At 37.6% G+C, this 15733-nt stretch overlaps 1 protein-coding gene across 5 annotated transcripts in view; it reads left to right on the top strand.

The window, feature by feature from the left end:
- BEND7 (BEN domain containing 7) overlaps positions 1-12258 on the top strand; it is a 160978-nt gene extending 148720 nt beyond the window's left edge. For 4 of the 5 annotated variants that reach the window (XM_056800838.1, XM_056800837.1, XM_056800841.1 and 1 more), the window contains 2 exons: positions 2044-2142; positions 4563-12258. In XM_056800838.1, coding sequence (XP_056656816.1) covers positions 2044-2142; positions 4563-4618 — 155 coding nt within the window. In that variant the 3' untranslated portion in view covers positions 4619-12258. Of the gene's footprint in view, positions 1-2043; positions 2143-4562 lie in introns of those variants that run through there. The other variant, XR_008912578.1, reaches the window with a different exon arrangement.
- The last annotated feature ends 3475 nt before the right edge of the window (positions 12259-15733 follow it).

Here is a 15733-nt window from a genome sequence, read left to right as displayed (position 1 = left end):
AAAACAGGTCTCTCAATCTTTAAATTGCCAAATATAATAGATTTTTCTCAAATTTCATCCTTCTTGACTTGTCTGCAGCCTTGGACACCATCATCTGAGCCTTGGTAATCTTTTCTCTCCAGGCTTTCATGACACTGTTTTCTCTTGGTTCTACTTGTCTGATAATCACTCTCTTTTGCTGAATCTTCATCTAGGTCATGCCCACTAACCATGGGTGTCACTCTAGACTCTGTCCTGAGTCCTCTTTTCTTCTTCCTCTATATGATTCCTCATGGTGATCTCATCAGTTATTATCTCTATGTAGTTAGTCAATCGTCAATTATTATCTCTATGTAGATAATTCTCATATTCATTTAGTCAGCTATAACTTCTCTGCTAATCTCCAGTATTTGCATCTTGGACTGCCTATCAGTCATTTCAAACTCAACAGTCTAGAGTCAATATTTCTTAAGTACCTAGTTACTATGTGCCAAGCACTGTGCTATGTGCTGAGGATACAAATATGAAAAAAAGAGAGACAGTCCTGGCCTGTAGGGGCTTACAATCTAATAAGTTAAAACAAATGAAAGGAAGCTGAAAAGCCAAGGGAGGAAGGGGGAAGGTAGTGAGCCACGAACAGAGGAATGATGAAGAATCCAAAGAGGTCCAAAAGGAGTGCAGGTACTTGGGAAATGAGAGGTTTGAGGAAATGTCAGTCTTGTACCATTTTCTCCTGAGTTTCTGGATCCAACCTCCAATTAGAGGGGCAGAGAGTACCAGTGAGATATGAGTAAGAAGGCTAGTTAGATCTTGAAAAATGATGAGATTTCCTAACAATGGGTTTACTGGAAGCATTAGGGAGAAACCAAAGGAGTACAAAATGGTGCAGCTGGGTGGAAAATGAAGTGATGTTTGGCTACATCAGACTGAATGTTCCATTAACATTTCAAACTCAGCATATCCAAACCTGAACTCATCTTTCTCCCCTAACCCTCTTTCTTCCTGACTTCCCTATTACTGTTGAGGATATCACCATTCTTCCAGTTTTCCAGGTATCCTTCTCAGCTCCTCATTCTTTTCCCCCCTTACAGCCAATCCAGAAAGAACACCAGCATTGGTCAACAGAGACCAGGCCTGGGAGGGACCATAGACTCCTCTAGCTATTCAGAAAGAGATTCTCTTTCTCATTTTAATGACACAGAAATGAAGGGGCCTATAATAAAACTAAGGAAGATCTAGACATTTTAACTTGTAGATAAAAATGAATAACATGAGATCACTGTGTTCCATGCCTCCAAACATTTCTGATCTAAAGAGAATGGTTATTCTTGATCAAAAGGATTTTTCCCATTTGTTTTTCATTCTTTTTTATTTGCAAAGACTGGTAAATTTGGAATTTTTAAAAAATCTAAACTTGGAGACAAAAAAAACTACTTTTGATGATTCCTTTAAAATTCACTAATCCCAAAAGCAAAGATAATGCAAGGTGTTAAATTAAAGAGCTAATTTAGGAACAGTTTTAATCTTGTATGCTCTCCCACATGATGCCTTAATTCACAAAGAAGAGCACACTTATTGTGAATATGGAGTGAAAATCAATTTTACAGATCAGGCTGAATACCCTGAATTACTTCAATGAAGATAGTGGGTCAGTCTTGGTTGGTGTAAGCAGTTTTGACAGGGGAGAGAGAAAGAGGGCATTTGATATCCTGCTCTAGGCATTAGGAAACTAAATACATCATCTGGATCTGTCTGAAATATGTACTTTCCTCACTTCTCTGCCTTATAAAATCCTTAGCTTCCTAAAAAATAAAATCTCAGCTACTGCCTCTGACCCCAAAACTTTCCCTGCCTAGTTGTTTGTGCTGAAATTACTTTGTATGCATTTGTTCACATTCATTATAGTTTCTCCCCAGACCGATTCAGGTCTTCCATATTCCTATAGTAGACATCTGAAATCTGACCAGAGTTTCAGCCACAAAGTCAAGCGGCCATGATTGAACATTGTCTCTATGATTCTTGGATAACCACCCTTGTCTTCCCTTCTTGTCCCCATGACTCCAGGAAAGGAAACCATAAATTGGATCCTGCCATTGTTACTGCTCTGCTGCTCCCAGTGGACTCTCTACCATCTCAATCTCAGGTCTCCACAAACCTTAAAAGGTGCAGTCCCCAAAGTGTGCAATGCTTTTCCCAGGGGGCTATGCGTTTAGTCTCTGGAAACTATATTTGTCTTTCCTCTCTACAATGGGATGAGTAGGAATTAATGAAAGAAAGGGAGGACAGGTGCAAAGATAAGCAGGAGTATTATACAAAAATTTCTAAACCCTACCCTTACCTTTCTTTCCTGGGGTGATATCCAAGATTAGGAATAGTTAAGATAGGATATAGCATAGGAAGTGTAGGGGTGGTTTATTGTTTTAAGGGTTAGATAATAGAATAGGAATAAAAGGTAAGTATTAATGAACCTAGCAGGTTCATTTTTGTGAAAGAGGACAAGTGGAAGGATTTTGGGAAGAAGGTAATGGACCAGAGTGGAGTCACAGAAGTTTGATGGAATGTAGGGAACCAGGAAGTACAGAGGAAGATCTGGGAATCCTGGGGTAGGATTCTGGAGTGGGTAACTGTCCTCTGGGAGAGGGTTTTGAACTCTGGAGAAGTAAACAGCTCCTAAACTAAGTTCTCTCCTACTGTTGATCTTTATCCTGAATCCTGTGAGAAAGCTACCAGTTCCAGATATACATCTTTGATCCCAGACTCTGAAATAACATCTAGTGACTACTCAAGAGAAAATCACCAGTGACAGTGACCTGAACTTCTGAGTTACCTTGGTGGGCTCTTCCAATAACTAGGTGACTAGGTCATGCCTGGTACCAGTTCCTGACTCAACAACGATCTCTGGCTTTCACTAAAGACTATAATTTGTGTGGGCTTAGCTTAGGTAGCCAGATAGAACTGGGAATAGAGACAGAGAGGTAGTGAGAGTAGCCTTTTGAGGATCAAAGCAACCCTTTGCAGGGTTAGTGGTGTGGGAAAAGGTAGAAATTATTAGTGAGAGGGAATCCCCAGCCCACATACCTTACCTTATTCAAATAAATACTTTATAATAAGCCTGTTGCTGTTTTAAACAAAAGTCAGATTGTAGGTTCAAGATTGAAAGATAGAGAAAGAAGCCATCTTTCTCTCTGTGTGTCAAGAAACAGTCATCAACAGACTGAATTCAACTAACTTCATTCAGTAACTCAATTAGCATCTTAAAATCCCATCTTACAGTATGTAAGACATAAAATGGGCAGAGGATTATCTAGTTGGAAGCTTAGAATGCACTGAGATGATTAATATGAGAAACTGGAATGGCTCAGTGAAAACCACCAATAACAATAAAAGCACCAGATTTAGAGTCAAACACTTGATCTCCCTCCTCTTTTGTGTTCTCTTGGGATCTTGGGTGCTCTCCTACCTTCCCAGTCTTTTTACCTCTCACTCCCCAACTCTAACTTAAACTTTATCCAGCGGCACTGGTCTCCTAGCTGGTCCACAAACAAGACATTCCCTCTCTCAAATCTGGGCATTATCTCTGGCTCTCCCCTATGCCTGGAATGCTCTCTCTCCTCCATTCTGCTGATCTCTCTGGCTTCCTTTAAGTTCCAACAATCCCACCTATTACAGAAAGTCTTCCCCAATCCCTCTTTGTTCTAATGCCTTCCATCTGCTAATTATTTCCTATTCAAACCGTATATTGTTTGCCTTGAAAACATATTTGTTGCATGTCAACTCCCCTCGTAGACTGTCAGCTCCTTGAGGCAAGCGATGCCTTTGCTTCTTTTGCACAGGGCCTGACAGTCGTGGGGGTTTACTGTGTTTATTGATTGATTGCAGTCACAGCTTCTCTGGGCACCAACTTCGTATTTGTAAAGTCAAGAGAGGAGTGTGGATGAAATGGCTTCTGAAGTTTTTTGGCAGTTCTAAACCTATGATCTCATAACGCTAGAAAAATGGGATATTTATTATAGGTTCTAAGAGGACCTTGAACTTTATTTGGCATGGTCATGGGCAAATTACGTGGGACAAGTGATAATTCTGATATGCTTTCACTTTTGTGAAAATGATGGACATGGAAGTGGGATGCTGATTTAAATCTGACTTAGAAGTCTGACCTTTACTAGAAGGAATTAAACTGAAGCAGTTTCTCCACCTTTGATTGGTTTTCAGTCAGTTAATTGCTAAAATTCAGGCTATATATATGTGTTTTGTTGCTCTCTTTTGTTGTATTTTTTTAATTCTATTTTTTTAAGAATGGATATTACTCCAAAGAAATATGTAAAAAAAGAAACATACTTAAAGAGTACATTTTAATGACAATTAGAAAGATTTCAGAGCATCCAGATCCTACGACCAAGATGAAGAACTAGACATTTTCTCTGATCCTCATGATCTTTCCAAAATAAGAATTATGTTCAAGAAATAAAGCAATTTCAGCTGTCTCCCTAGTCTAAGAAACTAAAAACCCTAAGCAGGTAATAATATGATGAACTAACAACAGAGAAGGCTAATCACTACTCCCTATTGTGTTCACTCAACAGGGAAGATAGTAATAACAGAAGCAAATATGGCCTTTAAACCATCTAAGAAAGTATAAACATCTATGAATAAACATTGCAAGACCAAGAATAATGAACCAGTATTTGAGGAGGCAGAAGACCCATGGATTCTCAAGAGAGAACACAATTAAATAAGATATTCCTGAAAGATCCAAGAGAAAAACAGGAATCATGAAAGCAACATTTGTGGCTTACACAGAAGAAATAATCAACAAAACAAAAACAGTGGCAAATCCTATCAAAGAAACAAAAGAGAGAATAAAGAGAGAACAAATGATTGGGAGTACAAAACCCAGAAGTTAAGGAAAATCTGGAAAAGAAACAAAAAGCAAGTTTCAAAGTATGTTTGCTATACAAGCAAAATACAATTAGGGCACCTAATCTATGGTTTAATTTTCTCTGGTTCCATGGTCAACTAGGAAGGCCTGGATGCCAGTATTTCCTCCCTGTCTTCCTATCTTCTGCCTTTACTTTTTCTTTTTCACTCTAACTTTTTTGTTGTGGGGAGGAGTGTGAGGCTATAGCTCTGAGTTCAAGGGTAGGAGCAGAAAAAGAAAGCATATATATGTGGATGTTTGCTTATATCTAGGGTTTCAGCTATTTGTGTGGGTCTTGGAACATATTCCCCACAGATACGGAGTCCCTACTATATTCTGATCTTGAAAACAGAATACATAGAGATAAATTATGGAATACAGATTTCTCAAAATAACATAAGTTAAAAAATTTGAATTGCATAATACAAGAAATGATGGAAGAAAATTGTTTAGAACTTCTGAACACAGAAAACAAAGTGCCAACTAAAAGAATCCACAAGTCAACAGGGCCAAGATGGCAGAGAAGGTATAGGGATCCATCCAATTTCTCAAATTACCTTCCAAAAAGCAATGCTATAACTCCCCAAAATGAATTCTGGAGCATCGTAATTCACAAAAAGACAAGATGAAATAATTTTTTAGCCCAAAACAACTTAGAGGGCTGGCACAAAGGATCTAGTGCACCAGGGTGGAGGTAGACCAGCTCCAGGACAGGCCCCAACAAGGCAACAGACTTTGGGTGCAACTGAAGCAGCCACCAAGGCTTTCAAAACTCTCAACTACAGATGGCACCAGGTGGTGGGGAAATCAGACCATTCATCAGGAGGAGATTACAGGGGACCCTTTTCCAGCTCTGGGTGTAAGACTTTGTCACATTGCCCATAGGCAGAACTGGGTCATGGCCCAGGGGCATTGCCACAGGGTGAGAAGGAACACCAGCATACACCAGTGCTCACAGCCACAGGGGAACGGGGGAAACTGGTCACAGTTCCAGGGGAGAAAGAGTGCTTGGGGTTACTCACATACCAGAGCACAGGCCAGGAGAGTATTAAACACACTTCATAAACATCATACCATCTTGGAAGAACTGAAAGCAGATAGGTTGTTTTATTGTTTTCCTGGTTCTGCTTATTTCACTCTGCTTCAGTTCATGCAAGTCTTTGCAGGTTTTCTTGCACTCTTCCTGCTTGCTATTTCTTACAGTACAATAGTATTTCATTAGAGGCCATCAAATCTAAGCCTCCTTATTTTACAGCTGAGGAAACTGAGGTCTAGATAATTGTGACTTTCCCAAAGGTCACCCAGGTGATAGTGGCAGAGTTGGTATTCAAACCAAAGACCTCTAACTACAAATCCAATATTTTTTCCACTGAAATAAGCCATAATTCAAAAATAAAAGAAATACTTATCAAACTCATACATTGTATACAAGCACTGTGTTAGATATTTGGGAATAAAAAGCAAAACAATTCCTGCCTTCAAAAAGCTTACATTCTACTGGTGTTTTAAGGAAATGGAGAAATCTTTCAATGATTGAAAACACTGAGACAATAAAAAATGTTAAGAATAAGCAGTTTGTTGATTCAGAATGAAATAAGCAGAATCGGAGAACATTATACACAGTAACTGAAATTTTGTGGGATGATCAAATGCGATAGACTTTGCTATTAACAGTAATAAAATGACCCAGGAAGATTCTGAGGGACTTATAAAAAAAAGAATGCTATCCACCTCTAGAGGAAGAACTGTTGGAGTAGAAATGCAAATGAAGACATATGATTGATCACTTGTTTATATGGGTATATGATTTGGAGTTTTGGTTTTATAAGATTATGCTCTTCCAAAAATGAATAATATGAAAATATGTTTTGAGTGATAATACATGTATAACCCAGTGGAATTGCTTGTCAGCTCCAGGAGGGTAGAGGGAAAAGGGGAAGGAGACAACATGAATCATATAACTTTGGAAAAATTATATGTAAATTTATTATTAGAATAAAATAAAGATAAACATTTTTTAAAATAATAAGCAAATTGTGGGGGCAGCTGAGTGGCTTTGTGGATTAGGAGCCAGCCCAGAGATGAGAGGTCTTAGATAAAAATGTGGTCCCAGACACTTCGTAACTGTGTGACCCTGGGCAAGTCACTTAACCCCCATTGCCTAGCCCTTAACACTACTCTCTGCCTTGGAACCTATAGACGGTACTGATTCTAAGAGGGAAGATAAGGGTTTTTTAAAAAGAGAGAATCCATAGATCCATGGCAAATACAAAAACACATAGCCAATTCTTAGGCTACCAGACTATAAGCACTACAAATAGCCCAGGACCCTGAACTTGAGATCTTGGGAATTACAATGCCCTCAACACCACCAGACCTGCTTCCAGACCAGCTTTCCACAACCATCATTGAGGGAAATCATTGGGGAAAGGGGACATACATTCTTCATCCCCGCTAGCAATGAGTGCTGACCAACTGCCACCAAATCGGTTGATTGATACCAAAGCCCTGGAAGTGATCCCAGTTCTGCTTCCAGCCCATCGGTCCTACTTCCAAACTAGCCTTTACAGTTATTATCTGGGGAATCAATGCCTTTGGAGAAGCAACCATTCATCCTCACATCACTACCAACTGTTTGCCACATGGAAATCCAGCTAGCTGAATGAGGGAAGAAGAGTGGAGAAGGGAAGAGGTAGAAGGAGGGAGGGAGAGAGATTGAAGTTAGCAGGTACCATACCATTTGGTCAAGCTACTACCACCTTGATACTTTTGTCCTCTCAGACCCTGATGGAAACAAGCTTGAATCCAAGAGTCTTGGGAACAGCAATGCTTCTAATCCAATGCCATCATCCTGGAAAGCAACTCTTGTGGAGATTTGGTCTAACAACTGCCCCTGTAGGTGCTACAGTCACAACTTCTGCAGACTCAGAAAGGAAAGTTCTTGCTACCAAAGTCCTTGGAACCGCCAAATAATTTTCAATCAAAAGATTTTCAAAATCAAAAGATATGATTTTATCAGTGACAATGCATGAAAAGAGGTATTTCTTGCCACTGAACTCTAAAGGACCTAAGAAGCAAAGGATTTTCCCATCAAACTTGCAGCTGCAATCTTCCATATGTGTTGTCTTCCCTATTATATGACCCAAACCCTTTGAGAGCAGAGACTGTCTTGCTTTTGTATTTATGTCCTCAGCATTTAGCACAATGGTTGGCACATAGTAAGTGCTTAAGTCATTTATTCATTCATTTGTTGTGATTAAATTTAACCATTCCAATGAAAAATAATAAATTCTGCAAGCAATCAGAAGACCTTGAAATATAAAGGAAGAGAAAAATGGAATAACATAAGAATATTCTTTTACCCACCAGAATATGGAATAATGTAACATACCCTGTAAAGACGAGCCTAATCTTCAGTGAAAAAAATATGAATTCTCATTTTAAAAGAGGCATTTGAACCATTCTTACAGTCAAAACAAGTTCCGAGTAAATTATTTGCTTTGCAAACACCCTGGAAAGATTGAAGCAGCTATTGGTTTGGGGAAGTCAAGCAATTCAAGGGTCATTTGAAACCACAATGAAACAAGATTAGTCTCTCTGGTATAAGGCAAAGTACAATTGGAAATGAATGAAAAACAGTATCATGAACTGATAAATTATTGCTACAAAAATGGCCTCATTAATCCTTAGATAATAAGTAAAGACTTTCAGAGAAGACCTGGGAGCTGGAGGTGTTTGCTATTAATTCCTCTTCAGTATGATGCAGATTTCTTGAAGTTGAAAGAACATCAAAAAAAAAAAAACAAGAGGAAAATAGCTGCTAACTGTTGTAAGGAAGAAAAAACACTTGCCATGGACAATGCAACGTAAAGACTGGAGCACTAAGTATTGAGGGGAAAAGGTGCTTTTTAACTGATGAAATTTATTTTTTTCATTCAGGGGTACAGGAAAACGATTGTGCAAAAGGTCCAGGTGAGTCTAAGGCATCTGGGCATCTTCATCATGCAGTAAAATAAAACCCTAAAATTTTTTGAGGAATGTTTTATTTCCAGTGGTCTTGGAAGTCTTTTATCCATTGAGGTAATGGTGAAGTCTGACAAATACTGACAAAGTCTGATTTGCTGAGCAGCAGAATTCTTGCAGAATTATAGAAATTCATTAGAGATGGAATGTGATGGTGATGATGATAGCTAGCACTTAAATAACACTTCAAAGTTTATAAAACACCACAAATACCTCATTTGATCTTCACAATAACCCTTAGGGGTAGGTGCTATTCTATCCCCATTTTACAGTTGAGGAAACTGAAGCAGACAGAGCTTAAGTGACTTAGCTAAGGTTACATAGTTAATAAATGTCTGAGGCCAGATTTTAACTCAGAATTTCCTGATTCCAGGTCTAATATTTTATCCAATGTGTTGCCTAGCTACATAGACATATAATAACATCCAGGAGATGGAACTGAGCAGTGCCCTAATAATTTTTTTTTTCTAAAAATCTTACCTTCCATCTTGGAATCAATACTATCTATTGGTTCCAAGGCAGAAGAGTGGTAAGGGCTGGGCAATGGGGGTTAAGTGACTTGCCCAGGGTCACACAGCTGGGAAGTGTCTGAGGCCACATTTGAACCTAGGATCTCCTATCTCTAGCCCTGGTTTTCAATCCACTGAGCAACCCAGCTGCCCCCAGTGCCCTTATAATTTGATTGATTTAGAATCCACTTAAAAGCTCTGGCTTAGGGGTAGCTAGTATGTGGTCAATAGAGCACTCTTAAGATTAAAAATTAGTTTTTTTGTTAAAAGTATTATATTTTTATGAGGTCTATTAAAGATTAAGAAATAAAGAAAATACAAAATAAGAAAGCATGTGCAACCTACATCTTGGCGGCTAGGTAGAGAGCCCCGTGTCCCTAGAAGCGGAAGCCTAGAGAGAGCGCGACTAGGCGGAGAGCCCGTTTAAATAATAATTTGTGATCTAGCACTCGGGCGAGATTCTGGGGAATTCTGGGAAGTTCCAAGGACTTCTGGGGATTGAAGTCCAAGGTTCAAATCTCCATTTTTACAGCACCAGGAATGAAAAAAAATGTGAAGGAAGGTGGCCTAGCAGTACCAGATCTTAAAATATGGTACTGACTAAGAGATAGAAGGGTGGATCAATGGAATAGACTTGGGATCCTTAGCAAGCTAGTATACAATAAATCCAAAGATTCTAGCTTTGGGGACAAGAACTCACTATTTGACAAAAACTGCTTGGAAAATTGGAAAACAGTATGGGAAAAAATTAGATTTAGATCAACATATCACACCCAACATCAAAATAATTCAAAATGGGTAAATAACTTAAACATAGAATGATATTATAAGTGAATTAGGTGAACATAGAATAGTATACCTGTCAGACCTATGGGAAAGGAAGGAATTTAAGACAAAGCAAAAAAAGAAAACATTACACAATGTAAAATGAATAATTTTAATCATATTAAGGTTTTGTACAAACAAAACCAATGCAACTAAAATTAGAAGGGAAGGAATAACCTGGGGGAGGAGGAAACTGATAACAAAATTCTCTGACAAAGGTCTAATTTCCCAAATATACAAGAAACTAAGTCAAATTTACAAGAAATTAAGCCATTCCCCAAATGACAAATGATCAAGGGATATGAATAGGCAGTTTTCAGATGAAATCAAAATTATCACTAATCACATGAAAAAGTATTCTAAATCCCTCATGATTAGAAAAGTGCAAATCAAAACAACTCTGAGGTACCACCTTATACCTGTAAGGGTTAAAATTATGGTTGAGACTGAATGTAATAATTATAGTTGGTTGCAAGGAATTTATTTTTAAAAATCCTAATGAAACACCCAAACAGCTGGAAATTTTATGGTGATTTAATTACAACAGGAGGAAGAAAATATTAGAGGGAGAGAGAGAGAGGGAAAGAAGGAAAGGAGTTTTAACTCAGCTCAGGCTGAGCCAAAGGGGGAGTTTAAGGCCCTGGAGAGCCAAGGCAGAGAAGGGAGTCAATCCTTATCACTCACATGATCTATCTTTAGGAAAGCTGTCTACGGGGCTCCTCCAAGCTAGAGCTCCAGGATCAAACTGAACTCTAGCCCTCTCCACAGGAAGTCATGAGAACTCCAGAGGCTGTTCTCTACCTCACTTCCTGTGTCTCACATGTGCCAATGGTGGCTCAAGCTTGACTTAGGACAGACAGCCCAGAGGTCTGTCCTTTTTTTTTGCACATGTCTGTTGAAGGACATTTTCTCAGATAATTAAATTTTGAGTTTGATACAGACCTTCCCAATCTTGTTAAACTAAGAAGGGTGGAAAATGCAGAGTTTCCAAGACCTGATTCTGTTATTCCAAGTATCTCCATTGTTACTGATCAGGAAATAGCTAAATCACATCTTCTAAAGGATGGTCTGATTAGGGTGGAGTAGTTTTAAAATTCACATACCTAGGGGGCAGCTGGGTAGCTCAGTGGATTGAGAGCCACTGGAGGTCCTAGGTTCAAATCTGGCCTCAGACACTTCCTAGCTGTGTGACCCTGGGCAAGTCACTTAACCCCCATTGCCTAGCCCTTACCACTCAGTATTGACAGTATTGACTCCAAGATGGAAGGTAAGGGTTTTATTAAAAAAAAATTCACATACCTAACAGAGTGGTAAATATGACAGTAAAGAAAAATAATAAATGTTGAAGGGGATGTGTCAAAATTGGGACACTAATGTATTGCTGGTAGAGTTGTGAATTGATCCAACCATTCTGGAGGGCAATTTTGAATTATGCCCAAAGTGCTTTAAATGAATGCCTGCCCTTTGATCCAGCCACACCACTGCTGGATTTGAACCTCAAAGAGATAAAAAAAGTTTGTACAAAACTATTTACAGGTTCACTTTTGTGTTGGCAAGAAATTGGAAAATGAGGAGTTGTTCCTCATATGGGGAATGGCTGAACAAATTGTGGTTTATGATGGTGATGAAATACTATTGTGCTGTAAGGAATGATGAACTGGAGGATTTCTATATGAATTGGAAAAACCTCCATGAACTGATACAGAGTGAAATGAGCAGAACCAGGAGAACATTGTACACAGAGACTGAAACATCGTGGATAATCACATGTAATCGACTTTGCTAACAGCAATAAAATGATCCAGGGACAATCTTGATGGACTTGTAAGAAGGAATGCTATCCACATCGAGAGAAAGAACTGTGGGTGTAGAAACACAGAAGAGAAACATATAATTTATCACTTGCTTATACAGGTATATGATTTGGGGTTGGGGTTTTAAAAGATTATCATAAATATGAATAATATGGAAACAGATTTTGAATAATAAGACATGTATAAACCAGTGGAATTGCTTGCCAGCACCAGGAGGAGGGAGGGAAGAGGGAAGGGAGAGAACATGAATCATGTAACCATGGAAAAATATTCTAAAAATAAATAAATAAAATAATGTGAAAAAAAATTTAAAAGAGAAAAAAAAGTGAACAGAAAAATAAAAATAAACAAACAAACAAACAAATAAATAAATAGAGCACCAGGTCTGGAGTGAGAAGGACTTGGCTTAAAATCTGATCTTAGATACTTCCAAAGTATGTGTGATCTGGGGCAAGTCATTTAACCCCAATTGCTGAGCCCTTGCCACTCTTCTTTCTGTTTTAGAATTGTTACTAAGAAAGAAGGTAAAGATTATTAAAAAAAAAAAAAGCAATGGCTTATAATCAAGGTTAGACTTGGGGAAATGGATTATTTGTCAAAGATAAACAATATCCAATGTTATAAAAAGTTTGGTTTCATGTTGGAGAATTAAAGAATATGTATCAGAATTTTGTGAACACATTGACAAGACATGTAAAACAAGAGATTGGAACATAAGAACACATTACAAATCAAAAAGTTTTTAAAGATATAAAAAAGTGTAAGATCCAAGTCAATAAATTTAACTATTTTACTTTTTAGCCACTTAACTTGCATATAGCTATAGTTAAAGGACACCCATCATAATACCATATACATAGTAGATGAAATGCTCTTTGAATCTTTTGCCAAGTTGATTCATTAGAGATTTTTTAAACAGGGGTGACATGATTTGAGCCACATTTTTATGGAGAAAAAAGTTTCTTGACATTTGATTTCATAAGCCTGGGGTTAGGTGTTTTTTTTTTTTATTCATAGGAGAGATTTATTTAAAGAAATATTACAACATATAAAAACTACATAAAGTATTAATTTCCACATGCATAAGTGGTAGATTATTTAATACAATGCATAATAAAAACAGATTTAAAAATCCAGAATGCACAAAGGGCACCGCACAGTTTGATCACTAAATGATTATTAGTTAATAATCTGAACAGTGTACCAACCCCCTTCACCAATCTACAACTCATCTCCACCTTAGTTTAGAGTTGGCTATGTCACTGAGGGGCTAAATTATTTTCCCGGGTTCATACTGCTAAAATGTGTCCAAGGAAGGATCTGTATCTAGGGTTTCCCCATTACAAGGCCAGTGAGTAAGTGAATGATGAATGAGTGAATTTTTTTTAAAAAGCATTTATTAAGCACTTACTTTGAGCCAGGCCCTGCAATAAGCACTGAGAATACAAATTCTCCTTATAGTATGAATAATTGGAGAGGGCAGAGAATGGATGCAGGAAGAACTGGTAGGAAGCTATTGTAATAGTACCTTGGGGTGACAATCAAAGCTAGTATTAGAAAGGTGATAGTGGAAGATGAAAAAAGAAGATGAATCCAAAAGAAGTTATAGAAATGGAAATCAACAGGGCTTGGTAACTAACTGGCTATGAGAAGGGAGGAAGGAATAAGAATCAAAGATGACCAGATGAGATGGTATCTGGTCTTTAAGGTTGGGTTTATAATGGCACCAGCAGGGTACCACTAATTTAGGGTAGTGCCAAGGGATGAGAAGTTTTCTAAAAAAGGAGGAAGATATAGAAAGTCATAAATCATAAGTGATAGGTATCCAATCAAGGCTCCAAACAAAAGAAACATTAATGGATGCTTCTCACTTTCTGGCAAAGAAGTGATGGGCCATAAGGAAAATATGAGGCATACCTACATAACCAACAAAACACAAATTTGTTTTGCTTGATTAATGTGTTACAAGTGAGGACTTTTATTTGAGGGTAGAGGGAGAATTGTGGGAGAAAGTAGCAGAGCGATGATAGTGATGCTAGAAAAAAAATAGTATTATCTATTTAGAGCTTTTCCGACACTTAACATGCAACCTCCTCGTTTCATAAATAAAGAAACCAAGTCCCCAGAAATGTTAAGCCCAGGGTCACATAAGTAGTGTCTGAGTTAGGATTTGAGCCCACATTTCTGACTCCAAGTCCAATGAGTGCTCTATTCTTTATAGCATGTTACCCCTCAATAAAGAGTGCTATTGAAACATTTTAATTATACACAGAAGAAGCAGAAGAAAATCCAGAAGGTGACCCAAACAGGAAAAAGTTGATGCAACCATATATATGGTTTTCATATAAGTATATGTATATATATTAAATAAGCTATGAAGTAACAAATTTACAGTTTCATATGCAATCTTCTTTTCTGGGTTTCTTATATGGAAACATTTATTTTGGGTGATGATTTTCTAGTTTATAATTTTTTTTAAGTGAGAGAGTCTGAATATAGCCATCAAAAATAGAGATTATCTGAAAGGAAGTTGGCACTAGAAGCCCCAAGCAGTGTGGTTCAATAATTAATAAATGAGTAGACTGAGGAATTCAAAAAAAGTCTTTTCACTCTTTGGCAAGAATGGAGATGGTCCTATCGTCGTATAGATATTGGAGTTTATAATAAAGTCATGAGAGCAGAACTCCAGAAGCTTGCTTACAGAATCTGATGAATAAAGTAGATACCAATGATAATAGAACATGACTTTCCAGAATTGATGATGATGATGATGGCAAGAAAAATGAAATAAACAACAGTGAAGAAAAAATTAGAGAAGCAGTCCATGAATTTGATAAGGCTGCTGGTGGTTATGTTGGCTAACTTTGCCATGTGATGACAGAGAGATAGACCTTGGAAAGAAGTTAACAGAGACTGATGAAATGATCAGGAAAGCAGATTTTGATAATGATGGTCCACTAAACTATAATGAATTTGTGAAAATGGTGACAGCAAAGGGAAGACATTGTACAGAATGTGTTAAATGCCTTGTTATTTATTGGTTTTTCTTTGTAGCCTATCTATAAATGGTTCCCACCTAGTGGAAATTCAGTGTCCCAGTGTCAAAAGCATATGCAAGTAATCTGATTAGGACTTCTTTTCTCTATGCTTTTCTTTCCTTTATCTTACTGTCATTGTTCTAAAACTTTACTTTGGAAAATAGATCTAGCAACATGTTATAGGTGGTATTCTTTGACTATATCTAAGTCCTTCTGCACATCTAAACTTAGATAGAATTGATCAAATGAAGAAACAACTAGGTTATATCTTTCTTTAAAAAAAAATACAGTAATACCACGAGTTTTGTTGACATCGGTTATTGGTTTCAGTTGTCGATTTTTACTGCGAAGAGTTTGCCTCCATTTTCATTGGTTGCCTGGGATTTTGTTGGTGTGCCCTGTTGATCTTGATGCTAATTTTGCAAAAACAAAGGGAAACCAACATGTTCTCCTGCTCAGTATGAGCAATACATATATAGAAAAGCAAATAAATCCATTTATCCATACAGATAGCAAGCATAGGAAGGAGAATATATGCCTGACTATACAAAATGAATGAGCTCTCTCATTGGGAATGAGATATCTCATCTCACTCAAGTAGAAATTCTCCTATATCTCAGCTGAGAA

The sequence above is a fragment of the Monodelphis domestica genome, chromosome 5 (assembly GCF_027887165.1).
Source record: "Monodelphis domestica isolate mMonDom1 chromosome 5, mMonDom1.pri, whole genome shotgun sequence".
Taxonomy (NCBI): Eukaryota; Metazoa; Chordata; class Mammalia; order Didelphimorphia; family Didelphidae; genus Monodelphis; species Monodelphis domestica.
Note: the sequence above shows the minus strand (reverse complement) of the source record. Positions and strands in the feature narration are given on the sequence as shown.